The sequence below is a fragment of the Melospiza melodia genome, chromosome 15, assembly GCF_035770615.1.
Source record: "Melospiza melodia melodia isolate bMelMel2 chromosome 15, bMelMel2.pri, whole genome shotgun sequence".
NCBI lineage: Eukaryota > Metazoa > Chordata > Aves > Passeriformes > Passerellidae > Melospiza > Melospiza melodia.
The window spans coordinates 5,641,509-5,668,583 of NC_086208.1; the positions used below are offsets into that span (position 1 = coordinate 5,641,509).

The window sequence follows — 27,075 nt, forward strand, 5'->3', positions numbered from 1 at the left end:
GCAAGTATGCTCCGTAGTCTGTTTGTTATCGCCATTTATCTGTATTTTTACTAAAAGGTTTTTTAAAGAAATGCAGTATCAGCATCTTCTCCAACACTGCTCACATCAGAACAGAATCACAGAATGAAGTAGGCTGGAAAAGACCTTTGAGATCATCAAGTCCAACCTATGACCTAATACCTGCCTGTTTGAACTGCAGCCCAAGCTGCCCTCACATGTGCCATGCCCTCAAAGATGTGTCACGCCCTCAGGTGTGCCATGCCCTCAAAGCCATGCTACTCCCTCAAAGATGTGCCAGGCCCTGGGTCACCACACTCCCTAGAGCCTTCTTTGACTCAAACTGCCGAGGGCTGCAAGAAGCTCCACCCAGCACCTGAATGGCTGGTGAGAGGACCTTGTTTTCTGCTTTATTACAGCTTCACCTCTGAGGTTAAACACACCAGGAAGAGGGAGTGATTGTGGTCAAATGCTCACAGAATTTGCAAGTGAAAACTCCAAATGTACTCTCTAATGAGAATGCCTTGTCTCACCCATTTGCTTTGAACTTGTCCTGTGCACTTTCCATGATCACATCAGTCTTTGCTTTGCTACTGCCTTGGCAAAACACCACCAAGGTTACAGAACAGTGCAAGGTAAAGACTGATAAACCCACACTGCAGAATTCCAGCCTGACTTTCACTCGTATTTCTCATGAGCCACCCCCATCTGTGAAAATGTTGCTCTGTCTCTGCCTTGACCTGGTGGGGAAATGAAAATAGACTGCTATCAACCTAAAATTTCTTAAAGCCAGAATAAAATGCAATCCTTATGTAGTTTGTGCAGAACACTGGCAGGTAACTGTGTCAGGGAGCTTTTTTTCTCTTTTTCCATGGCTTATATTTTGGAAGCAAAGAGCTTTTTCTCCAGCCAGCCTTGAATGCACAAGCACTGCCTGGAATGCCTCTCATAGTTGTGAAGCCAAAATGGCTTCTGCTGTAGCAGGAACCAGGGGAGGAGAGGTACAGATTGTGAAAATGCAAAAATGGTCTGAGGGGGATTCTAAGAATCAGAGCATACTTCACCATGGTGAATGTTTCAAGAACACTGGCAGAAAAGATGAAGGAAGGAGATAAGAAAACACAGTTTGGCAGATAGCTCAGTCCATGCACTCCCACAAAACATGGTCTTTTTGTAGAGCAGGTAATTTTCAGCTCTTGATACCAACCTTAGCAGCTTGTCAGACAGGCTGCCAGCTATGTGAAGGCTGATGACAAAACCCCTTATTCTACAGAAACCTACAAAATGGTGTTTCCAAATTTCCATTGGGTTAGGAAGGTCCTGCAAGCTGTGTGCTGATAGCCCTCATGCTGAACACACCCAATATGCCTTTTGTACCAGTGTGGCAGACAGTGTCCCCCTGCTTTGGACAATGGCACTTGTGAAGCCATGTTAAAACATTTTCATTATAGCTTACGCTCTCTAACTCTTGATTACATCTGCCTGAACCCAAACAAGCAGAATTACAATCTAGGTTTACAAAATGCTAAGAAGTATGAGAGGAAGCGTTCTCAGCCACAGCTGCTTTCTAAAAGACTACAGGACATTAATTAGTTGGTGCTGCTCCTTGCAGACTCCCTCTACCTAGACTGGGGGAACTGGGCTGTGGATGAAGAGCAGCAATAGACCAGAACCATGCAGGGCCCTGCCTGGGATCTAGGCACAAGTGAGCCATGCTACAGTCAATTTCCCTTATCAGCCTCATAAATGACATGAAAAAATAAGCACATTTAATAACATTGAGTGATTACACAGTAGCTGATAAATAAAGATGTTGAAAATAAAGTTTGACCAGTCAATACTAATACATGATAAAGCTGTTACTGATATATAGCAAGCAGTTAATAACAATTATAAATAATAATGTACTCAAATAAAACCAATGGTCTCTTCAATCTCACCTTCTGCTCCTCCACTATGCTCCCTTTAAGAGCTTATTCCTCAGTCACTGACAGAAGAGGACATTAATTTATACATTAACTTATGTGCTCCTCTTAACCCCTCTCCATACATGTCCTGAATAATATCAGATTCTGGGACTGTTGCTTCATGAATTTTCAGTCCTCCCTACTTCATGTGTCCTCATGGTTCCAAGAGCATTCAGCTAAAAAAAAAAAATCTGTTCCTGACAAGTGGGAAGGTTTTTGTGGGATATGTCCATGGTCCCAGTTCCACACAGAGCCTCACTTCTCCTGCCCTCCCTCCAGTCCTCACAGTGGGCCATTATACTAGATTGGGCTGATCCAAAAATGGGAGCTGAGGGAGACTCTCTGACACAGGCTAGAAAAACTCTCTTACAAATGTGGTATGGCCCATAGAAGTACAGATTTTTAAAGCATTTTTGTCTCTGCTAAATAATTTCTCAACCTCCATGTTTAAATTCCCTAAGTGCTGGAGTGTTCCCTGTGAGGACCTCACTAAAACTGAGGTAATGAAGGATATGATCAGTCTTCTGAGGGTGTTCTGACATAGAGGCAGGTCTGATTACATCATTTGTTTTGGGTTGAGTCTCAGGAGCTTTATAAAAAGCAGCCCTAAAGGCAAGGAGAGAGAAAAGGGGAGAGGAGGGCAATAACTCATTAGCAGAAGCTCTGTATATGTGCATTCTGCTATTTGCCACATGTCTACAAGGGAATTTCCTCAGAGTGCAAAGAAACCTGTGAACTGCTGGAATATTATAAGTCTTTCCTTGAGATGTCAGCCAAGAGCTTCAGTATAGTCACAGTGGCTACTGTGCTCATTTTCTGCCAAAAGATTCAGCTCTCAATGCAAGCACCGTTGAATGGTAAAGTTTTTCAGCTTTCTATTTTATTGTCTCTTGTACCTTAAGGCAGCCATTTATGCAGAAAAATGGCACCCTTTCATTATTACTATTCAATCATGCTCAAAGCTGTATATTGTTGCAGTCTGCTGTTGTTTGGAGTTAGTATCCTTATTTTAATTTCTCAGAATAGGTATTCTGACTTATACAGGGAAATTTGTCCTCTGATTTATTTGACATTACAGACTTGTTTATAAATAAGCAAGCATTGTTTTAACCACAGGTACATGTGCTTATAGTGGTTGGATAGAACTACTGTCAATATGCTTTTGCTTTGTGTGATTGGTCAAAAAACTTTTAAGTGAGTTGTAACATTAACATTTGTAGTTACACTCCACTTATATTCCTTAGCTCTCTAACTAGAGAAAAATCCCAGGGGTGCACCTACAGACAATCTGTGGATATTTCAATTTCGAAAAAAAGTACTGAGAGCAGTCTTGCCCCAAGACTTAAGTGACCACAAGAGACTCATCCCTATGGGCACGATCACAGGGATAATTATAGTTACCATTTGAGTGAGGAAGGTCCATAAAATATCAGAAAGTTTGAAAGTATCTATGCTTTTCTGTGTTTTGCTCAACAGCTGGGATTAGAATGATAGAGAAAAATATTGCAACATTCAATACGTGGGTTTAAGTAGAAATTTGTTTCTTTACAGAGTAAGATTAATTTCAAATACTCACAGTAATATTTCCTTTTTCTTTAAACAGCGTCAAAATGGTCTTATATTGGTAAGTACTAATTCATACATACAAAGTTATGGCTTTCTTCTGTGCATTAAAGACAACTGGTCAAATGTATTCTGGTGAGTACTTACTGGGATCACAATCCTTACCTAGAATTGAATCTGGTCAAATTTCTTGAAATCTGCTGTTCATCCACCAGGTTTCATATCTAGGTGACTGAGAATCAGTTACTGAATTCGAAATTTCCTTGTGGAATGACAAGAATTTCAGCAGACCAAAGCTGGGCCTACGACTGCAGATGGTCCCCAAAGCCCTCTGTTTCCTCAGCTGTCACATTCCAGCCCAGTTCTGCAAAGAATTCTCTCCCTACCCGCATGAGTCCTCTTTGTCAGGTAGAATCAGAGTTCAGTAAGTCACCTGTATTCTGTTACTGGAGGCTCTGGTCCCCGAGGATCCCAGCAATGACAAAGCAGAATAAAACACCCTTACGAAAGCAGTGTTAATTTGTAACTAATCCTTTAAGTCATCTACTAACTCAGAAGCACCTGGTGGCTGCTCAAGAAAAGAATTATCTAGTGTTTTTCTTTCAACTGCTCAAATCCTCTAGCCAGGTATTTCCTCACTCAGAGTAGCATTTTACATGCCAAATACCCCTGCAGAAGTAGGTGGTATAGAGAATCTCAGAAAAAAATGCTTGTTCTTAAGCTTTTGGTGCTGCTCCAAGACAACACAAAGAACCTCTGAGAGTGAACTTGCTGCTAGGAACTCCTCCTTCTGGCTGTGCTCCATTTACCTGACTCGCCTCACATAAGCAGCAGGAGACCTGCCAGCTGCATGTCTATCTGCCAGTGCCCACACACAGACCTCACATTCCCAGCACTGAAAAAGCTTCACACAGCTTTAACAAAAACCTGGGTTTTCCCCTTTGACAGCAGCCATCAGATAAACCTAACCCTGCTGGACAGTAAAGAAAACAAGACTTTTTTTACTACCATGAAAGCAGAAGTTTTGCCCTCCTTCCTTGTTTAAATTAGTTACTTCTCCCTTCCTAGGAATTTGGGTACCAGTGTTGATTTCAAAGTATGTTATTCTCAGTGTCCAACTTCATCAATTCCTATTAAGCTCTTCCATACTGCAGTCTGATTTTGACATTCTAAATGTAAGGAGGATAAAGAGAAGGTTCACAAAACAGATTATCTTTTTCCTTCAGCTACAGATTTTGAAACATTTCTAGAAAAATATATAAAAGCAAATGTATAAAAGAAACTTCAAAAAACTGAAGTGGCAACTGAATTTGTACAGAACAATATAGAAAAGCAGAGGTAGAGCATTGACCCCTACAGAGAAAAGCAGCTATTAGAGAGACTGTTCTGAGCCAGGAAAGAGCCCCTCCATACTCTCCTACTGATCCTTATGCCATTCTAAATCTTCCACTGTTTACCTTTGCCCCTGAAACACTTTGCAGTGCCTCGAACTGAAATTAAGTCAACAGGAATGGAAAGGAAATCAAGCCATTATAACCACAGTGCAAACTGATATCAAGATGAGGGTCAAGGTACAAGATTAAGGGTGGAGGAGAAATCTGAGTGCTCATTGTCAGAGATTTCTATTTGTTGAGTATTTTACATATTTTACAATATGTAAAACTGAATGTTGATGCAGTGTTAATACCTCAGGCCATAGTGGCAAAGCAAGATGACACCACATGTGATCAGGCCTTACCTATTCAGCACAGGCTTTCCAAAGACATGAGTTCACCTTGCCTAGAATGGAAACTACTGCATTAAATACATCAAATATAAAGGCTAAACCTCTTCTGTTTGCTCCTTCCTTAGCCAAACTACAGCAATGCTATTTCTTCTTCCTGTTTTCACTACCCTTGTATATAGAACAAGAAAAAGTGCCTGGAGGAAACACCACAGAGCAGTGAGGCCTGAGGCCTCCACCCCTGGTGACACAGGCTCGCTTGGTGTTCTCTGAAATGTAGCTCCATCTCCTGTAAGATGGACAAAGTAGATCAAGGGTATCATAAGGAAAGAATTTTTAGTCAAAGAGCTGAAAGAGTGGTTCCAAGGCCCCACAGCTCAGGGCAGCATATGCACCCAGATTTTGGCAATCCCGCTGTGTGTCTGTGAGGTGCATGCTGAAGTCTTCTGGCCCAAAAAAACTCAGTAGAAGTAGATGTTAGGCTTCAATTCTTTGGATTCTGGCTCTTTTTCTGTAGTGTTAGTGGGCTGGAATGAAATCAGAGAACCAGAATCATCCCTTCAGAGTGGACAGGCAGCTACAACAGAGAAAACTGGTTTTGCAGACAAATTTAAGGTAATAGTGCCAACAGAATTATTAATGAACTTTAGCATGGGAAGAGACAACTTCATGCTGTAATGCAGGCACAAGAACTGCTGGTAACAGACATCAGGCATCTTTTATTCTGCTGCTGCCAAGTACTCCAATTCAGTGAGGTGCTGAGAACCTGTGCTAAGACCCTTTCTCTTCCCCTTCAGAAATGCTAGCTTTAGTGAACACACTAGAACATGGCCCAGGTTTCTCATACAGCACTTGGATGCAGTAACAGCGACAGCTACAGCCCTTGGCAATTCCTCTATCTCACAAGCTTCTCTCTGGACACACGTGTGGAAGATACACACACATATTGGCTCTGTGTGCACAGGATGGTAGCACTGATCACTGAGCAAAATGGAAACCACGTGGTCACGTCACCATGGCAGGGAGCCTGGGCTCAGCCTTCACCACCACCTCAGCCCTGGGCAAACAGCAGCTTTACAGCTTCCAGCTGGCTGGAAACAGGGCAAAGTGCTCTGCCTGGCTGCAAAAATACCACAGGCATTCCCTGTTTTACTCACCCAATGTATTTTACTACATCACTTCAGATTCAGAGAACTTGCATAGATTGTGGGAAGCTGGAGCAACACGAATATTAATTGGTGATCAGAGCAATAGTCTGTTGGTACCACTGGTGTCTCATAGGGCTGTTTTCTCCTTATCTTAAATGGGCCAATGTACCCTGGGAGGAGACACCACTGTTCCTGAAGGAACATCTGTCCTGCATTGCCCAGCAGCACCAGCGTTGTTGGGGCTGGCTGGAAAGCGTAAAGCTGTCAAAGGAAATGTTACAATGGACCCATGCAGTCTTGGCACTGAGGGTATTTTGCTCAGCTCACTGGGTAGTGGGCAGCCAGACAATCCAGAAAATTATTCCTGCTTTACTTACAGACATCTTTTATTAAATAGTTGTGAGGGCACAGTCAGGCTCAGAGCTATTTTCAGTGTGGCAAGGGAACATGGTCCTGCAAACTTGTGTCAAGCAAAGCAATCCACAGGCTGGATTTGAGCAGCCTGAGTTTGCATCCCTTAGTGTGGGAGTGACAGGGAGAGCTCTTGGCAGCCCTGGGAGCAGTGGCAGCAGGAAGGATCCTACCTCCACTGGCATCAGCAGCTCCCTACCTTAACATGCTCACTCCAACAGCTGAATTAGAATGTTTAGGGGGCAGAACAGACCCATGGCACAGTCAGAGCTCTGCTGACACAGTCCTCGTGGGATCCTCATTGCAGCAAACACTTCTGAAATGCCTGGGTGACAAATGTGTCACACAAAAAGGAAATTACCTTTGAATATAATTTTGCAATACTTCTGTTAATATCTTTGGGGACTTGTAGCACAGGCCAATCTTACATGCACAAGCTGTTCTTTAGTAGTGATCCGACAAAGCCTTTGTAAACACAATGTGATTTCCATGAATTTATCTGAGTGTACTGGCACAGAAAAAGGAAAATCTGGTTCACAATCAATCCATTTTCAGCAGACCTAACTGAGAAATGCCTTCCAGCTGTGTGGTTTATCTACCTTGGAAATCTCAATTTCACATACGCAAAACTAAGCTGCAGTGAGCTCAGCTCTTTGAGACAGGAGTTTTGAGGCATTGAAATTAGAAAGACTATGTGATAAAAGACAGAACTTCTATAAAATCTGGGTCTGTACCAAAAAAGAGGTCTTGTTTGGTTTTGTAGTTTCTTTTTTAAATTGAGCAGGAATGAGAAACAAGCAAAATGTTCTATAGCTTAAAGGCCTGTGAGTGGAGTTGCAGATTTATCTCAAGAAAAGGGTCAAGGTACATAAAGACTGTGACCTGTGACAGCTGCATCATTTTATAGAAAAGACAAAAGATTTCCTTCTGAACTGGCAACGTAGGTGTGAAGTTCCCATATTCTCTTGCCAGCTCTTCCAGACATTTAAGTCACCCAATCACAATACCAAAAACTGATTGGTACCTCATGACTCTCTGGCTGGGACTAGACTTCTATTTTATACTACATCAATCACCTATTTAATTATCAAGTCTCCAAAGCTGTGATATGTAATATATTAAAATCTTCTTGTGAACTCATTACCTTATCAAGCCTTTTAAAATTATTGAAGTCTTTTTACAATAAAGGCTTCTCACCAATTTTCTGACATTGCTGTAATCTTAGTTCCTTTAAAAAGTGTTAAATTTCATTGTCATTGTCATGCACAGTAAGCTTGAACCTAATAAACTGTCATTTCTTGGAATATTCTAATGCATATTTTTCTGGGAAATATTCTTCAGCACGTATTCCACAGTATGGAATTTATGCTCTTCTGGATGTATTTGTTATTTGCCAAAAATAGGTAGAGGAGAGGCTTCTATAATGTCAGCATAACACTTTTTAGCTTTTTAAAATAATTTCAGCAACTTTAAGATAGTATCACAAGGATGTAAGAAGAAAGAAATTGATGTGATTTTCAGTGAACTGGAGTCAAAAAATTAAGTTACAGCAACAGCAAAGCCTATTTATACTGAGAAGCACTGATTGAGTCTGTCAAACTGCACACTGCGAACAATGTCACCTGCTAACCCCTAAGAGTCTTGAACACTCTTAAACAGCTTTAGCAAGAAAGTAAGTCTGTCTTTAAGCACCAGAACTGATCTTGTTGATTCTGTCACATGAACTATGTTTAGGAAAGATTCACCCCCACTATCCATTTACTTGGCATTTGTCTTTCATGTAAATAAGATGAACTGCTAATGGTATCCTCCTGCCTGTTAATTTCCTTCAGAAAATATCTGAACTGGCTTTGCCTGTTCCAAGAAGCCCCTGGGAATATTATAGTTTTGGAAAAGAAGCCTTCTAATCAAAGACTCAAGGGACTCAATCTACATAGTTGAAGAGAAGTGAGAAATTATATCCTCTATGTTATAAGTACTTCAATGAGGAACAAAAGTATGGGAACAGCAGGCTCACAGTGAAAAGCAAGGAGAGTAATTATCCATTGGGCACTAATGAAGTATCTTTTATCTGCAATGCTGAAAGGAAGAGTAGAGGTTTATTCCCTTCTGAAAACAATGGCCTCATGGAGTGGAAATTTATCCAGGCAGGCCCAGTGTCTTGTGTTACACAGATCAGACTGGGTGATCCCTAAGGACCTTCCTGCCTTGGAAAGAATCATAAGTGTTGAGACAAGGAGAAACAAAAGTTGCAAGTACCTCTTCTGGTATTTAAATCCAAATCATCTCATCTCACGGTCTGCAAACAGCTGCTAGCTGGTTAATGTGCAATTAAAGCAAAGGCACAATTAAAATTCTCTTGATATTATCTATTCTTTGTAGATCTTACCTCGGGCAAAAGGCTGTGATGAAGAAAAGTTTCACCAGAGTTTGAGCAAGTTATTGCAGGTCAAATTACCATAACACTTTCAATTTTTGCAAGTTAGCTTTTCACTGTGGGTTATGCAATCCTGTTAGATAGTGCCAAATAGTTTGTACAGTAAGGAAATGTCTGAGAGTCTGATATAATCAGACCTGTCTCTAGGTCACAACACCCTCAGAAAAATGATCATACCCTTCATTGCCTCCATTTTCATGAGGTCCTTTTTTAAAAAACAAAGTCTTAAAAACTCAGAAAAGGCTTCTTTTCCAAATTTTTTGTGAAGGCTGACACAGGAGAATTTATGTGTTAACTGCAAGTGAAGGTTTGACAAATGTGTCTCTGTTAATTCACACAGGTCCTGATGGAGAGAAGGCCTGGCCAAAGAAATACCCATTTTGTGGAGGAGTATTCCAATCACCAATTGATTTCCACAAAGCTATTCTCCAGTATGATTCTAATCTCTTGCCTTTAGAATTCATAGGCTATGACGTGCCCTCCACTGACCAGTTTACATTGATCAATAATGGCCATTCAGGTAAGGGAGCTCACAGACAGCAAGGAATGGTAAAAGAAAGAGCTGCAGGAACTCACTGTTTTGTTTGTTTGCCTCATGGGTAATCCTTTGATTATTAGATTAAATTAAGATGCTAATCAGATGAGAATATCTTCACATCAGCATACCTACATCTACAGAACAGGCTAGAGAAATCTGGGAAAGTACTAAGTACAAATGGTTTCCCAGTGAGTAAAATTTTAAATAAAGAAATTTAAAATAAACTCTAGGCATGTCAGAATTAATGCCCAAGGTTTTCTTATTACTTTGGTTGAGTTGCACTGATACAGAAACAGACTTTGTGATTCTGCTAAAAAGAGGTTGACTGATAACATATGAGCAATGGGTCTCTTCAATTCATCACCAATTATGGGAGGGCATGGGGAAGAGGAAAAAAATGTAGGACCTCCATTCTGTTCTTTTGAGTAGAGATAGAACCCTCTTTAGCATAAGGTAAGATGGATAGTGATACATAGTGATAGGTGAGAAGACAGAAAAATAATTAGTGTACAAACAGGTCCTCCCCACAGTAGCACCAAATCAGTATCAGTACAGCAGGTAAAGGCAGAGATGATGCTCTCACAAAGGTCTCCTATAATGACACAATATACAATACCAGTGAGTCAGCCCCACCATTTTTCATTCCTTCCTGAAACACCTGAAGACACAGAAATAAAAATAGTTATAAAGTCCTCCTTCCTTGTATCCTCCTTTATTGCAGAAGTATCAAAATAACCTGCATTATAAAATGGCCTTTGTTCCCATATGCTTGGTTATAAATTGACCAACATGCAAAAATCACTTTTTAAATCATTCTTTCAGTGAAGTTGACCTGCTCAATTGAACATCATAAGCCCATTCTTCAGTAAGGGCCAATCTCTTGGGACAGACTCCTGGTTTTCCTCTTGATCAATTTCTCCTTTAAAACCAGGTTGTTTCAGACTAGGAATGGCTGGAACATTCTTTTCTTGTGAGCCTTCATTTCCTGGAAGTCCTTCTCAGTCCTAAGTGAAAGACTGGACTGTCACAGTTGAATGCACCAGGCTGATGTGACAGGCAATAGGCAGAGAAGGAAATCTTGTCATTGTGTACTTGAAGGGTGCCAGAGTGCAGAAGGAGCCAAAAGAACAGCACTGAGAGCCTGTCCCTCCCAAAACAGTCACAAGTAAAAGCAAATTCCTTGGAGAGCCTAAGTCACTACCACTGTCAGATCTCACCTCTAAAATACCAAGTTTGATTATTCCCTAAAGAAAGTCAAGACAAAAGTATAACCCCTCAAGAAAATGGGAATTCATTTACAACATCAGTGCCCTCCTAGAAAGCAGTAGAGATGCCTCCTACTCTAGAAACCACACTTAGATACAAATTAATTTACCTCTGAGTAACAAAATTTAGCCTCTGTTGGACTGATCATTACACCATCTGCTGCTAACTTCCTTTTCAGCCAGAGGAAACCAGTAGGATGCTTAGAATTATGCTGTCAATTAATTCCTATATGATGTTTGATGCTCTTCACCAGCCAGCTCATTCAGACACAGTCACCTACATCAGCTGGACTGAAAACAGTAGAGCTCAAAAAAAAATCCCTTTCAGTAGGAGTCTAAAAATACAGAGGGTCACAGCTGTTACTTCACTATGGTTTTGAGCCTTGTTTCCCCTGAAAAACATGTCCAGGGCAATCTGAAACCAAACTGTATTCAGTCTGAAAAATAATGCAGATAAATTGCAAAACAATCAATCTGTTTTTGACATAAGCCATTGCTTTATGAAGTACCAAACGCTCCAAGTGAACAACTGAGAAGTTTCTGCTGGATTGGGAATTACTACTGTAATTTCCACACAACAATCCCCCAACAAGCCAGGCAGCCTCCCCACCCCGGAGCCTTTGTGAGGAGAAGGGAGGCTCGTGCATACAGGGGTGATGCTCCAGCATGTCAAGAGAGGAGGTGTTCCTTCTTAAGGCCTAGGATTTTCCTGCTGCTCGACATCAGTGTTCCGGATTTTGGGAGCAGCAAGGAAAGAGAGGAGTTTATTTGGTTCTATCCTGTGTCCCCAAAAGAAGATTAAGAGGCAGCAGAGTTCAGTATAACAGGGGATATAAATTACCATGAGAAATATTAATTTATTAATCAATTTTCAACCATTATAAGGGGATTGAAAGAAGATACATGAGCATAATTTTGCTTTGACATATCAGTAATTGTCTCTTCAATGTCTGAGATAAATTCACATTCTTCAAAGATTTCCACTAGCAACAATTGTCGCTTTAAATTCACGTATTTAGGAAAATAGAAACAGGTATGTTGTAAAAGTTCTAAATCCTGATCTACCAAGAAAGGCTTAAAGAGAACAGAAGTGTTTATCTCCTACCATGGGCTGAGATGGATTTGAGTCAAGAATCTGCTTTTTTCATGCTCCATATATAATATACTCAGACTCGGTATTTTTATTTGTCCTGTTCCTGAGAGCTGTGGTATCATTTGTTCCTATCTGGTTTTGATCTGCTTACAGTGAAAATGTATCTGTCACCTGCTATGTCCATCAGAAACCTCCCATTTGAATACACTGCATCTCAACTTCACCTGCACTGGGGCAACCAGAACAAGTCGGAAGGCTCTGAGCACACCGTGGGCGGGAAGCATTTTGCAGCAGAGGTAAGGCAGAGCAGCTCAGAGCAGGCAAAGAGGCAAAGAAGGTTGGGTGGGTAGGTTCTATTGTTTCAAAGTGGGATCTCTGTCTCGGGTGAATGACTGTAAAAGGCTGTGAGGTTCTAAGCCAAGTATTTATGATCAGCCAGCAGTCCCTGAAGAACCCTCCTGCACCATCTCATCCTGAGGTGGCTGCATGGTCCTTTCTAACTGTGAAACACAAATGTGAGCATAACCCAGATGTTATTGTAACAAAGTATCTTCTCCTTTGTAGCTGCATATTGTACATTACAACTCTGAGAAATACCCAGATATAACAGCAGCAATGGACAAAGCAGATGGACTGGCTGTTCTGGCTGTTCTCCTTGAGGTAGGATGCAGGATCTTTATTTCCTGTTTGTTTAGAGTATGCTTTCAATCATTCAGTTATGAGAGACCTTTAATGTACAAAATCACCTACATTCTTTACATTATTATTATCATAGACAGTGGCTGAGTAAAGGATCTTCCTTTCCTCTTTCACAAAAAAATAAAAAGAGTCAGATTCTAGCAGCACATACCAAACCAGGAGCAAATGCCACAAAAAGAGGAATTCTGAGTATTTCCTCATGTTTTTTAGTAAATTAACTTCAGCTATGTTAAATCCATTTTTGTATTCATTTACATTGGTAGTGTTTATCAAATAAGAGGCAACAGTGAATTTCAAGCTCATTCACTCAAAGCTGCCTACTGTAGCATGGAGCAGTTTGAACACACAGAGAGGCACAGGCAGGCACAACCCTGCCTTTGACCACTGCATGTAATTAGGATTTAACCACAGTCTTCTCCCTGCTAACTTCCCAGATTCTTTGAATCACGGATTACAGAAAACGAGTACGTCCAGTGACATTTTAAGATGTCAGGACAGCTTTCCAATTTTTCTCTCTTAAGTCCCACATATGAAGATAATAATGGTCACAAACAAAAAGAAAAAAAATTAGTAGCTTGTATATGTATAATTCTTATTGAGGATTAAAACTCATCAGTAAGATAACTGTAAAATAATTTTTAAATGTGAGGATTTTCTGCAGTATAACAAAGCAAAACCACAGGTTTCCACATTTCCATCAAAAAGTAAAATGTTCCAGTTAGCAAAGCTTGCATTGATATTACCCAAGCTCACTTCCTAGCACCTCGAAGATTCTGAGAGTAATTTTGTGTAAAATTTCATTTAATTTGGAAGTTGTAGCTGTGAAAAGTGTCAGAGTATTGTACATTACACTAGGAAGTAATACTGGGATTCTGGTTATTTCTAAGCAATGGTATTTGAAAATCAAGTTAATGAACAATGGAGATTAGGTCTTGGAAATCCTTTCAGACTGCTGGTGGGTATTACAGTTAATGTAAGGACACCAGTTTAATATGTCTAGTTGTCAGAGGAGTTGCTCGCACCAGCTCTGAGTAATTGATAAAAAAGGCATTGATTATTAGACTGAAAAGCTACTGGTAGCAGTTGAAAAAGAGTCTTGTGTGATAGATGAGTTATAGCCTAGGTCAGATGTCGAGCTGTAGGCCTGTGGCCCTGTGGTACCCAACAGTGTCATTCTTCACCTCCCCAGACTGTGAGAAGCTGCGCTATAAAAATGTTTGTGGGTGGAAAATGTGGCTTTGACTGGAAACCAGGAGATGATCTGAGAAGCCTGGCAGCTGAGAACTTCTGCCTGCACTGCTTTCAGAGGAAAGGGCTTCTCTTCATTTGCACTGCACTCTGAGCAGGCAGGGGCAATAGGATCAGTGCTCACAAAAGGTCTGCACTGCAGGTGTAAAGGCAGCAACACAACACAGAAGCTCTTATAGCCCTGGAGCAGGAATATTATCATGGCTCTGAGGACAGAGGGAATGTTTTGAGTTATAAAATACTTATGCCATCCTAGTACATTAATATCTGCACAGGGGAAGCCCTTGCCTTAGGACAGGCCAGAAGCACAGGCTCATATTCAGACTGGTGATTTGCTGCTGTTGATAATGTGATCATTGCAGATTGGACCCTTCAGCCCATCCTATGAAAAGATCTTCAGGCACTTCCGGAATGTGAAATACAAGGGTGAGTGGCAAAATCAGACTGAGAATGGCTGAGAGTATCAGGTGTCACCCTGAGAGGGATTGAACTGGCAGAAGAAACAGTGCAGAGATCCCACACAAATCTGTCACAGACTGTGAAAGGCTTCCAAATGCAGTGCATTCCTGGGAAGAGAGCGTATGGCCAGCACGCCCCATGTGATGCTGACTGAGCCTTATTTGTTCCACATTGTGTTTTCTAGTTAATATGGCCACAGTTTATCTTAGAGGAGTCTGATTTGGTGTCTCAGACACGATTTGTACATAGGAAACTTAAAAATCTGTAGTCCTTATTAAACTGGGATCGCCTCTGCTAAAAGATATTTTTCTTTTCCTAGTGATATGACACTGAAAATATCCAAAAAAAAATTCATTTCACCTGTGTACTCATGATGCAACCCCCTTTTTTAGATCAGAAGGTCCTGGTCCCTGGTTTCAATGTTCAAGAGCTGCTTCCTGACAGGCTGGATGAGTATTATCGCTACGAAGGGTCCCTGACAACTCCTCCCTGCTACCCAAGCGTTCTCTGGACAGTGTTCCGACACCCTGTTAAAATCTCTCAAGAGCAGGCAAGTTCCAAGTTCCAGCAGAGCACATTTCCCTCACTGCTGTCTGCTAAAGAACAGTAAATACATAGTCTCATTTCCTGGATTTCTCGTATGTTCCTGTAAAACTGAGCAGGGACCATTGCTAAAATCCTTTAAGTGGGAAGAAGAGCACAGAACTGACATAAATCAATATCCCATTCTGTTTGTTGTTAGCATGTTCTCAGCTGGCCAGAACAAAGGACAGACAGCTGCACACCAATTGGTACAGTATCAGCTTGAAAAAATTCCAGTTGAGTGAGATGAATTTTGATTTTCATTATGTACTTATGTACTGCCTGGCTCCGAGTCTTTCAATGAGTTACCTGCAGGTTATTGTTTGGGCTCCATATCTGAACATTAATCACCAAGTGTTTTGGTGTTACTTTGATCCTGATGGACTTGAGTGGGTTGGAAAGTTTCTAAAAAAAGCTTGTGTTGTGTTATTTATCCATCTTGAGTTCCCTAACTGTTCTCCCAACTTACATTTTTTGTGCTTATCTAATTACCTTCTTTTGCTCTTAGGTGGCCACTTACCTTGACTATAAACTCACAATCACTATCTTCTGATTCACCTAATTATAGACAAAGGGGAAAATATTATTAGCAAAATCTCACATCAAATTACTGCAAGCTCCTTGTCTTGAAAATGCATTCTCAGCTTCTGTCAGACCATGTCTCTACCAAAATAAAGAACTCTTTCAAAAAGTTGCCTTTAATACTACCTAGGAGTTAGACTATGACAGGGAGAGTATGCTGGGAAGTCTACCATGTTTCCTCCCATTTAATTTTTCTGGCTGACAATCTGATAATAAGCAGTAGTTTCACCAGGATCTAAACAAAATACAGGTATGGACTTGGAGATGTCACACTGTTTTACATTAAACATTATTCTGTATTTGGGTTCACAGGCCACATAAAAATTAATTATTAATGTATCCCCTTCCCTTTGACTGCACTTTTTTCTTTTTCCATCACTCCCAGTGATCACACACAGACACTGCTTTCTCTGTGTTCTGTGAGCTGATCAGGTGCATCCCTTTATAGTTACTGGCACTGGAAACAGCCATGTACTGCACAGAGCGCGACGACCCAGAGCCCCTGGAAATGGTTGATAACTTCAGAAATGTTCAGGATTTCCATGAAAGACTGGTTTTTATCTCCTTCCGTGAAGGTGAGTTGTGTGAATGCTTCTTTGCAAAGAAACAGTGCACAGCGGTCTGTGTAAATGTGAATACTGAAATGGCAGTCCTGTCCGACTGTACCGCTGCAAAAACACAGATATCTCCCTGCAGTTCACTCGGTTGCCTTTTCTCCTCATACTGCATTGTGCATGGGCAACTCTACAGGAATGTGGTATTCCCAGGGTAGGCAAGAATTTTTTTTCCACAGTGGGTATGAGGGAAGCCCTGCAACCCTTCTATCAAAGGCAAGGAGACAAAATAAGGAAGACATGATTGGCCTTGTCATGCTTTGCAGAAGTATTTGCTGTCACTCTAAATACTAAACAGCTCCACAGCTGAGCTCTTTCAGCCAGTGTGAGTGCTTAAGGTGGCCTTGTCTCACCAGTGGCATTTGCTGGTTCCAGCAAGGTCAGGCTTGATCTTCTGCAGGCCACACATTTAAAGGGAGTCCTAACTTCAGGGACACTGTTTTGGGGAAATTACACAGAATCAAAAAAGGTCCTTGAGGAATTCAAACTTGGCAAATAAATATAATTCATAACACTGGATTGTATGATTCAGTGCTACAAATTTAAAAAAAACCAAAACACCACCATTTTATGAGGAGGAACTGATTCAAAAGCTTAACTCTGCAGTGTTACACAACAACAACACGTAAGTTTGGCTGGGGGGCTTTGCACAAAAGTCTGCATCTGTGGTGAGAAGCTGAGCTGTACCCCACAGAAAGGCCTTTAGTACATTGTGCAAAATGCATTGTTCACACTTCTCTGTTGTCTTGCAAACACATACTCTTTAGCATCTGTGAAGCTGGCATGTACACTCAAGGTAGATGATTTCAGGCAAGTCACTGCACTATTTGAAATTATAAGATTTATAAAAGAAAAAGCAGGCGTCACCAAAAAGATTAGCCAAGCAGTAAACTTTCACATTAATAAAATGTGTTAACACATCATTTCAACTTTTCTCCCATTTCTTCACTGTTTAGGTGAAAAAACAGAAAACACAAGTTGTCTGTTTTGGACACAACAGAAACAGTTCCCTGCAGGCACACTGCAGCAGCTGTTCTTGCCATTCCCCTCTGCAGACAGACCTTTTCATAAAGTATCTATTCTAATAGAAAGTTATAAAGAAGAAAAGTGAAAATTAAGATCAGCCAATACAAATCCTGGGCAGAACATTTCTCTGAAATCAGAGATGATTTTGATTTGTCACCAAAAGTTGGCTGATCTCTTGAAATGAGAGTTACACGAGGAGTGCTCTTGTTGCTAGATTCTAAACATAGTACCTAAGAAGATGTTACAATTTAACAAGATTGCCAAATTGTCAACAGTTTCCTAACATCTCTGTGATCAATATAGAAAGTGATACTAGTTGCACAAACAATGCTTTGAGTAAATGGAAAGACGACTGAATAGTGAAAGAGGGGAAAAACTAGATTATGTCAGCTTTTTTTCTCCTTTTATGGGTTGGCCAACCAGATAAGAATGCCATGGGGGGCGTTTTTATGACCACAAAGAGGTTAAAACTTTCTTCTTCAACCTCCAATCTCACTGGCTGCTGCCTAGAGAGCTAGCTGGGTTCAGAATCGTTATTTTAATCATCATCTTTGAATCACTGCTCAAGCCAGATTATGTGCAATGATTTCAACCAGCAGAATTTGCAATGCAGCTTCCATGTTTCTGAGACTCAGGCTTCCTCCGCAGGTCCCAAATCCCTGCACAATCTATGATAGCAATGCCACTGCAGAAACACTTCCTGAAGCACCACAAGTTCCAGGGTGAGCACCACCCTTGGGATTATAATAGGTTCACCATGGAATCCTCTGCAGTGACCCAACTTCTGCATTTTCTACCCTCATCCTCTGTTTATCACAATTCACTACCTGGTGGGCTTGGCAAGGGTGTGTTGTCAATTCCTAACAGCACCTACAAGCCATTGATCTGCTGAGTCCAAATGGTCAGTCAGAAATGAGAAATGCAGTATTCCATCCGTTCTTAAACTGACCTTTCAGCACCTGACTGTATTCTCTCTATAAATCATACTCAGTACTTAATAGTAGAAGGTAGAGAGTTACAACCCATGAAGCCAGGAATTGAAAATCTGACACTATGCTTCTCATCTAGGAATCTCCAAATATTTCACAGAAATAGTGTAAGCATTATTATTTCCATTTATGGGGGAAAATTTGGTCTAGATGTGACTCTCAAAATTGTTGCTGTGAACCAGAGCCAAACCAAATAACAACATTTGGTTCTCCCTCTGCTAAGGCACAATATTTTGTGCCTTAGAGATTACACCAGCCATAAAAACATTTTCATTGTATCTTTAAAGCTGGCTTGACTTAGCAGAGTTAAACTGTAGGAGTTATTGTCCTGTTCACACCCCAGAACTGGTCTCTATGGCTATGAAGGACATTGCTCAGTGCTACTTTAATAGAAATCCCATTCAGTCTATGTACATTAAGTTACAAAAGCTCATTGACTCTACCAGTGAACCATAGAAAAAATGTTCAACCCATTTCAAAAAGAGTATACATTTCCCCTGTAATCTCACATTCCACTTACTGCAGTCACAAAAGCTTCCTCACAGGTGCAGCCCCTCACCTAAAGGGGAAAAAAGGAAAGAAAGGGGAAAAAAGAGAAAAATATGGAGAAATGTCTCCTGTCAAAGCTCAATGAAGCACACCTGGCTGCTGCAAGTGCCCAGCCTGATGCAGTCAGCTGCACCTCAAACAGGAACAGAGCTCACCTATTAAGAAGGGAAGGAAAGGCCATGCAGAGAGTCAAGGACCGAGCCAGGCAACCACTGAAATTTGTAAAAGAAATCCTGTTGTGCACACCTAAGCCCCTCCCAAGCAGGTTTTCAGAGAAACTTTTCTGCCTTATCACTGGCAAGCCTGAACTGCCACCTTCCCCTGAGCACAGACACCACCAGATGGGGCCACTGGCCTGTGTTGTGTAGCAAAATTGAAAATGCCTGAGGTGTTCGGTCATCCACACTTTTGACGCCAGTAATGACCATCTAAATTCACACCTATATTTATAAGAACCACATTTCAAAAAGCCTCTAATCTTTAAGTATTACTCATCAAAACTCATGTGTGTTTGTAATACACTTTGTTTCATCAGCAATTTATTCCAATAAATTCCCCTTCACATAAATGCAGCTGGAATTTGCTGTAATGTTCAAATCACCTGAGTTAAACAGGAACTTGTGTCTAGTTTTGATTGGGTACCAGGCTGAAATACTATCTTATTAAATTTTCTAAGAAGATCCTCTCATCACACAGAAGTGCTCCCTGCCCTTTCCCTTCAAACTACAAGCTCTTTTTTTTTTTTTTTTTTCTACAGTTATCTCTTTGGTGTTACATTTTTGTGTCCATTTGATGCCTTTACTATGACAATACTCACCTTTCACAAAACAGCTCCTCTTCAATTCCATGGATTGCAAGCTTCTTCCATTCAGCTGGACTTCAAATTAATGGGTCAAATGCGGTTAAACTCTACATTTTACACTTGTTTTTCATCAACAGCTGATTTAATAGGAGAAAATATTTAGATGGAATGCATGAAACCTGTCAGTTTGACTCTGAAAGTGCTTTGATGTTGCCTAGTGAGAGCCAATCATTTGAAAAACTATTTTAAAAAATGTGTAAATAAATTAAGAAAATGCAATTAAGAAAAGGGAGATCACTTCCAGGATCTTTGTGGAAGTCAAAATAAATAAAAAATACCATAATTGCCAAAAGCATACATGAAGCTCACTAAGAAACATAGCATTATGATAATCCTTAAATCTTTATGCAAACAAGGGATCACTCAGTTTTTCATACCAATATCCTGAATTCATTTTTACCTTCTTTGATGCCTTTCAGCAATGTTCTCAGCAGCAAAGAATATTATTCTTCAGCTGTCCACAGTCAGTGGTGCTCTGTGGTGTGAGAGAACAAAAAGGATTGAATTTAATGTCCTTGATTGCCTGGGTTTAATTCTTTGAGTTTGTTTATGAGCTCTAATTTATCATAGCATAAAACTCATACTCCTGCTATGACCTGCTGTACCAGGGCCTCCACACTGGCACTGTGGCTTCAACATGTGCATCACACCCCAGCACTGTGAGCTGTGGAGCCAGCTGTGGCACTGGGACATCCCAGAGAACATCTGTGCACAGCTGCCCATTCACAGTCACAACGTGGTGTGACAAGGCTGTGCAAAGGTTGCCAGTGCAGAATGCAGACATGGTGGCAGATCAGAGACTCACCTTCTCCACTCAAGGCAATGGTATTAACACTTGTGCCTGTTTTCCCTCTTTTCTTAGGTTTTGTGGTATCTGTTGTGACAGCCTGCATTCTGGGAGTTCTCATCGTTCTTGCAGTAGCATTCTGGCTACTGAAGAAGAAAAGGTAAGATGTCTGGCTATCATATCACAAAAAAAATTCAAGCCATATTTTCCCTCTGACATAGAGAAGTGCTTGCGTGTCCAAAACTTTGACCTTTTTTATAGTGATAAAGTTTGATCTTTCAGAAGACATGATCTCTTCCTACAAACTATGATTTGTTTTTATTTCTGTAGACATTATTTCCTTGTGTGATATGAGGTTGGGTCAATAAAAGATTTATCCAGTTTTCCTATTTCCCAAATGCCATTTGTTCTTTTCTTGTTATTTTTGCTAGCACTGCTGCTCCTAATTGCTTTTTGGTTCCTTACATTTTTTTCCTGGAACTGTATGTGAAACAAGGAGAACGGAATTTTAGGAAAACCTCTCCCAAAGATCACAACCTTTTAGATGAAGAAATAAGTACTACCAAAAGATCATTAAGCCACTGTTTGCTGACAAAGCCAAATCCTGGGGAAAAAATCTAAGGTTACAAATTTTGCTACAGCCTGATTTCCTTTGCATTCAGCATTGACCTTGCATACAAAATGTGGTCTCCTGAAATATTTGAAACAATTAATAATAATAAATAAGCTATGTGACATTTGCACTAGTACAGATAAAAATAATCTCATACATGCGTAATGGACAACTTTAAGTAACTAATTGTGCTTTTCCTTCATTGGCATTACAGTTATTTAATTTTTTTTTTATTTTAGTTGCAAAAAGGGAGGTGGAGACAACAGAGGAGTCATCTACAAACCAGGCATGTACAAGGAGAAAGAAGACATCTCCAAAATTTGATGCCCTGCTCTGTCACAAAAGCCCCTTTTCATTCATAGCACTGATTTATTTTGAATTAGTGAAACACATCACTTGTTCTTGGATAATGATAACCCTCAAGAAAGTTCTAAAAACACATACCAGCCTAAAGTTTTCTGTAGCCCTTGTTGTCTTGTTTTCCAGAGAGATATGATCAGTGAATTCCCCTGAGCTGAATTCCTCGCCACATTCTTTTCATGTCTGCTGCTTACTGAGTCTGGGTGTTTTATTTGATTTTACAGTTAATCCTAAACTCCAGTTTTATGGTTTGTTTAGCACAGGTTTTCCCAAATCTGCAGACACTCATCAAGCTACAAGAACTCTTCCCGGCTAAAACAGGACATTGGTTTTAGCAGCATGAATATAAACAAGATAAAGGGCAAACTGTATTTGACGCCAGTATTTGAGCTGGGTTGTTCAGCAGATACAGTTTTGAAAAGTGCAGGATATGATGTCAGTGTATTTACCAATGGAATTGTAATATTAGAGGAAAAGACAAGTGTAAATGCAATGAAAGCCACATGGATTATTGATGGGGTTCAGGCCCAGGTACTCTGTGCTGAAAGAACACTACTAGGGGAACAGCTCGCTTTCCAGCTATCACACTGCCCCACAAATCTGTTAAGGAAGTCAGCCCCTCACTGTCACAGGAATTAGAGAAGATTGTCTTATTATTCTGCTCTTATTTATAGTGTATGAATAATGTGAAGATAATGTACTTGCTGCTGCTTGTAAGTAGACTTGTCATTTAACCACAAAATCCTGATAGATTTTACTGTATATATTACAGCTGCAATTACACAGTATACTTTTTTTCCTGTTTACTTCTCTTAGTAATCTAACTCTTAGAAAGAAATCTGAATTATCGTTTCAAACCTCATGAGCTAGATACTCGGAGTTTGATTATGCATTTTTGGAAGTGAGAAGCACAAACCTGATTTCCCTGCGGACAATGTGGAAAGCCATTGCCTTCAGGAAGAACTGGGTGATGCATACAGAATTCCTCTCAAGTCTGACATCTACCGTACAGATCTGAAATGCTTGTACCTCAGTATGCACACAGGAAGTAACAGACACATGATTATACCTAAAATAACATCCGGTCTGAATGCTGCTAAACACTGAACTTTATACTTAGATACCTTTTGTATTCCATTGCAGCACCACCACGTCTGTGACTTTAAAGAAATAAACTCTCAAACATGTTTTCTCCTTTCAAGACGGCAGATTCAGACTGTTTCAGCTTAGAGTGTTTTAGATTCTTCCTCTTCCATCCCCAAGTAAACTGTGTGATGTCATAAGCAGGATTTTCAGTGCAAGGAGAAATAACTTATTAACGCTAACTGTACATGAAATTTAGGAGCACAATTTTACAACTGAGTACACTGCACGTGCCACCATTTTTATCCCACATAAACAAGCACATAGAAATAATCTTGTTGAAATGTTTGAAATTACTTCAAAAGCAGCATTTGTGTGCTACGGGGAACATAACTTACTCTTTGAATAAAAGTGTTTAAAGACAAAATTGCATAATAATTTTTTGCTGTGTCTTTGTCTATGCTTCTCTTGTTTCTTCCAGAACAGTAACATTTTATTGTGTATTTTGACCTTTACCTCAGTTGATTGGAAACATCCACCAGTCACTCTCTTTGTACTGTGACTTTGCACTGCCAGTGGTCCTTAAGCTGAAAGAATCTAATATGTTTTCTGGTCTCTGCAGCCACTGTCATTTAATAAACCTATTGAAGGATTGCATTTTTTAAAAATAGTTTCCAGCAGATTTCTTTTGTCACTCTTACACACATAATATGTCCAGGAAAAAAATCAGGCATGATCAGAAAGACAGATGTAGCTAACATGCTACCATTATAAGACCCACAATCCAGTAAGGGGAAATATGACCTTACTTATCCTTTTCTGCTACTGTGATTCCAGGCAGCTTCTCTGGCGAGGGAGATTTACAGTGCCTGGAGAATATCTCATGTGTGACACAGATAACAACATTGTGTCCCTGGCAGACCTCTGGGAACTAAACTGTGACTGGGATGCTCAGAAGCCACCAATGTGTTGTGCATTGTTTGATTTCATTCTTCTCATGCACCTTTTCCTTGAGTAAATGGGTGAGAATCTTTCCTCATGACTTCAGTCAGTTCCTAACACAGATTAAGACTTCTGGGGCTTTTCAAAGAGAGACACTACAGAGATTTGAAAGCTAATAAATGTGTATTTTTTCCTCTCTCGTTTATACTACTACTTTTGAGCTGGATCATGAGCTACTAGAGGAAATGAGGACAAGCATCCCACCATACACCCTATACATGGCTTACTGGTGTCACTGGGCTGTGCTCAGGGTGGCAGGGAAAGCTGTCGTGCAGCAGTGCTGCACATGGTGGCTGGGAGGGAGGAAAAGGAGCAAACAATCCATTGCCTGTGTCCCTGTTTCCTCTGTCAGCCATGAGATGGCCAAGCTGCCTCACCACAGGAGAGGCCCACCCTATTCAAGTTTAGTGTTAAGAAATTGACTCAGTGCTTATGAAAAAGACATCAATTCTTGCCCAAGCCCCCCCAAACCCCTCAGGATATCTCAAAATCCTTGTCCCACCCCATTTCCAACAAAGGCACCACAGAAAGTGACCATGAGATCAGCTTTCCTTTTATACATTCTCCCTCTGTACCGTGTTGGCAGCATCAAAGGATAGGCGAGCAGAAACGGTCCCTTAGGGAGACCCTTTACAGGAGAAAAGCATTTATTTGCCTTAGTCTGATTGTCTGATTGTTCCTTGGACCTTTTCAGAAAAGATGGTGGCTCTGTGCCAGTGTGTCTGCCAGACTCTGCTGTGACATGAGCCTCACTGGAGGCCTTACGGACACAGCGTGCTCTGGCTCCCTTCTGATGGAACACCCTGAGCCTTTGCAGCACATGAGGAAGACAGGGACCTAAAAATTCTTCTTCCCTAATGAACCTTAAGAACAAAAGCACAGAGCTGGTATGTGGGCTGGCTGCCTGGAAGGTAGCCCTGGGTTTGGGAAGTCAGATCATGTGCCAGTAGGGTTTGCTCACAGGGAATGGCTCTGGCTTAGGAATCGCCCGATGCAGTGAAGCCCCTGCTTCCCTTCTGGTAAGGAGGGGGAATAGCTGGGGGAGGCTGATGGGCCAGAGGGGAAGCTAGACTGTTCTCAAAGCTTTACTGGGCATTGGAAAATGCTCTGGGACTTGGAGGGCCTAAGTATATTCATCTATTTACATACCTTTTGCCCAGCACTCTAAGCAGTGGCTGGGCAGTCTCTGAGTCTGTGAACACTAACCAAACACAAAAATTAATGTTCATCTCATTCTCCTTTTTATTGGTTGGCTTTTTTAGTTGAGCTAATTAAAAGCAAGGCCTGAGTTAAAATCTTGTTTTTTTCAGGTTAGCTGTAGTTTAACATTAATGCCTGGGTTTGATACTGCTTATAATAGCAGTGAAGAAATTGTATTTTATGGTAGTTCTGAATCTCCTTATTTTCCAGAAGTTAATGTAATAATAATCATTTTAAGGCTCTCTTATTACCAGTTGTAAGTCTAATTTTCTAACAAGATGCTGCTAATTGCATTACTCTGGCTTCTGCAGTTTTCTTTGTGTCAGAGCCCCTTAGAGGGGAAGTAGATTCTTAGCCAGATTTTTGATTTGGTCCTGTAAAATGTAATTGTATTGTAACAGTAGCTTCTTCTTAATAATTTTTATCTGTTTTATTAATTATTGTCTAGGTTTTGCTACATCAATTACTTTTGCATTGCTGACAGTCCAATTGCATGTAGTTCAAATAGATCAGTATCCACAAACTGTCTCAACTGATTGTAATTGCATTACTCTCATTTCAGTGAGTACAGTATTTACCACCTCACCAGCTGGTAGAATTTTGATTGTATTAAAATTCTCAAAACATTACATTACCTGAAAATTCATTTGGAAACCTATCCCCAAGAGTCTGTTTCATAGTCTGCTTCTGTGAAAAATAAATGGACAAGTTAGAATTTGCCTTCAGCCATAAGAGTTTTTGAGGCAAGTAATGCATAGTCTGTTAGCCACATCTTGCTTGTGACCTTGTGACAGTGACAGCTCTTGGGCAGTCGCTGTCTGCATGCATGGCCCAACAGGTCTAAAAGGGAAGTAAAATTAAAATTAAGTGTGAAGAGCAGGGCTATAGTGAGTTCTGTATAGGGAGATGAAAATATGCCTTTTGGGGTCATACTGCCTGACTGAGTGTTACTGAGACTGTTACACAGTCTCATCTTTAGCTAGGTAGAGGGATACAGTATGTTAGCTCCCATTTTCAGAGACTCATTTTAAAGGCCAGTGTTCAAGCAAGAATTTTTTTTCAGTTTGTGATCTTTATTAAAGACTCTGAGGAAAAGCAGATTAGAGATCCCGATTGCATTTGGCACACACTGCACTGTGAATCCAGCATCCTAAGAAAGAGTAATTCAAGATTTGGTTTTGGATGCATCCTTTATGACCTTTCTGGTTGTTTTTAGGACACGCAAAACTACTGAAGCCAGTTATGTTTAGAACAGCGTACAAATCTGTATAATGCTGTTTTTTATGGCATGTGCTGCTGTGCAGAAAATAGGACTCTGAAGGTAGTTTAGTGAAAGCTAAATAAGATAATTACTAAGTGGATTAATTTAAAATGGTTTGCTAGTTGTGGGAACTACAGCATTGTTTCAAAAGTAGCAGGCCACAGAGTAATTTCAGTCATACAAGGGTATTACTCTGTGCATTTTAGATAAGAACTCAGCGACTACTGATAGACTTTGAGAATTTCTACAGCTCTCTGGTCACCTCTTTGGAAACTCACCTGTCCATTAGAATAACCTTCTTTCTTACAAATAAAAACAAATTGGAAGGTTTATTTGCAAGACAAGTGCTTGTCTGGTATTCTGTCCTGCAAAGATTGCTTTGTGTTACCTAAGCTAAATGTCACATAATAGTTTGTTTAAACATACTCCACCATGGGAGAGGTCAGCCTACACCAAAAATGCCTAATTTTGTCAAAATTTACATAGAATACAGAATTTCCCTTACAGAAACACAAGTTGTGGTGCAGTGTTCCCTTGTTTGGAAATCAGTCTTGGCTCTTAAGTTAAGTGGTTAGAAAAGATTGAATGGCCTATACCCAAAACTGAACACTGAGTACAAGTACTGCTTTTTCTGACATGGTTTGACCTTCTCCTAATTGCTGCCATCTGGGGAGTGATATCAGCCTGCTCCAATCTGGTGTCATTGATTCTTCAAGGGCTAGTTTGGCTTGTGAGTGGGAGAGGTGCATGACCTTATTGCCTATCGGCTAATACTGGAAAAGGGAAACGTAAATACCTTCTTGGTTCTCAGGCTTAAACAGCTACGGACTTAACATTTGGATCTTTTTACTCAAAGCTAAACTTTCAGAAACCCTTTACCATATCACTTTCATGATTATCTGTGACATAGCACAGTCACCTTTGGCAACTGGTAAGTCTCTAATAGGAATAAAGCCTGCAGTAGTCCATAGCAGCGAGCAGGCTTACTCAAGAGAATTAGGAATTAGCCTTTAGTAA

At 40.5% G+C, this 27,075-nt stretch overlaps 1 protein-coding gene across 1 annotated transcript; it reads left to right on the forward strand.

Annotated features, from left to right (window-relative positions):
• Positions 1–2,604: 2,604 nt before the first annotated feature.
• On the forward strand, positions 2,605–23,183 carry CA12 (carbonic anhydrase 12). Its single transcript, XM_063169533.1, has 10 exons — positions 2,605–2,821; positions 3,568–3,588; positions 9,587–9,766; positions 12,296–12,438; positions 12,707–12,802; positions 14,452–14,515; positions 14,941–15,098; positions 16,161–16,287; positions 20,615–20,699; positions 21,392–23,183. The coding sequence occupies exons 1-10, from the start codon at positions 2,731–2,733 to the stop codon at positions 21,474–21,476; spliced, it is 1,050 nt and encodes a 349-aa protein (XP_063025603.1). The 5' UTR covers positions 2,605–2,730; the 3' UTR covers positions 21,477–23,183.
• Positions 23,184–27,075: the final 3,892 nt, after the last annotated feature.

What these genes read in the sequence shown, in the direction of transcription:
- CA12 (XM_063169533.1), top strand. Translation starts at nt 2,731, where the DNA reads ATGTCAGCCAAGAGCTTCAGTATAGTCACAGTGGCTACTGTGCTCATT. An exon ending in GTCAAAATGGTCTTATATTG is followed by an intron (nt 3,589 to 9,586) that starts GTAAGTACTAAT and finishes TAATTCACACAG; the next exon opens with GTCCTGATGGAGAGAAGGCC. An exon ending in TTTTATCTCCTTCCGTGAAG is followed by an intron (nt 16,288 to 20,614) that starts GTGAGTTGTGTG and finishes CTCTTTTCTTAG; the next exon opens with GTTTTGTGGTATCTGTTGTG.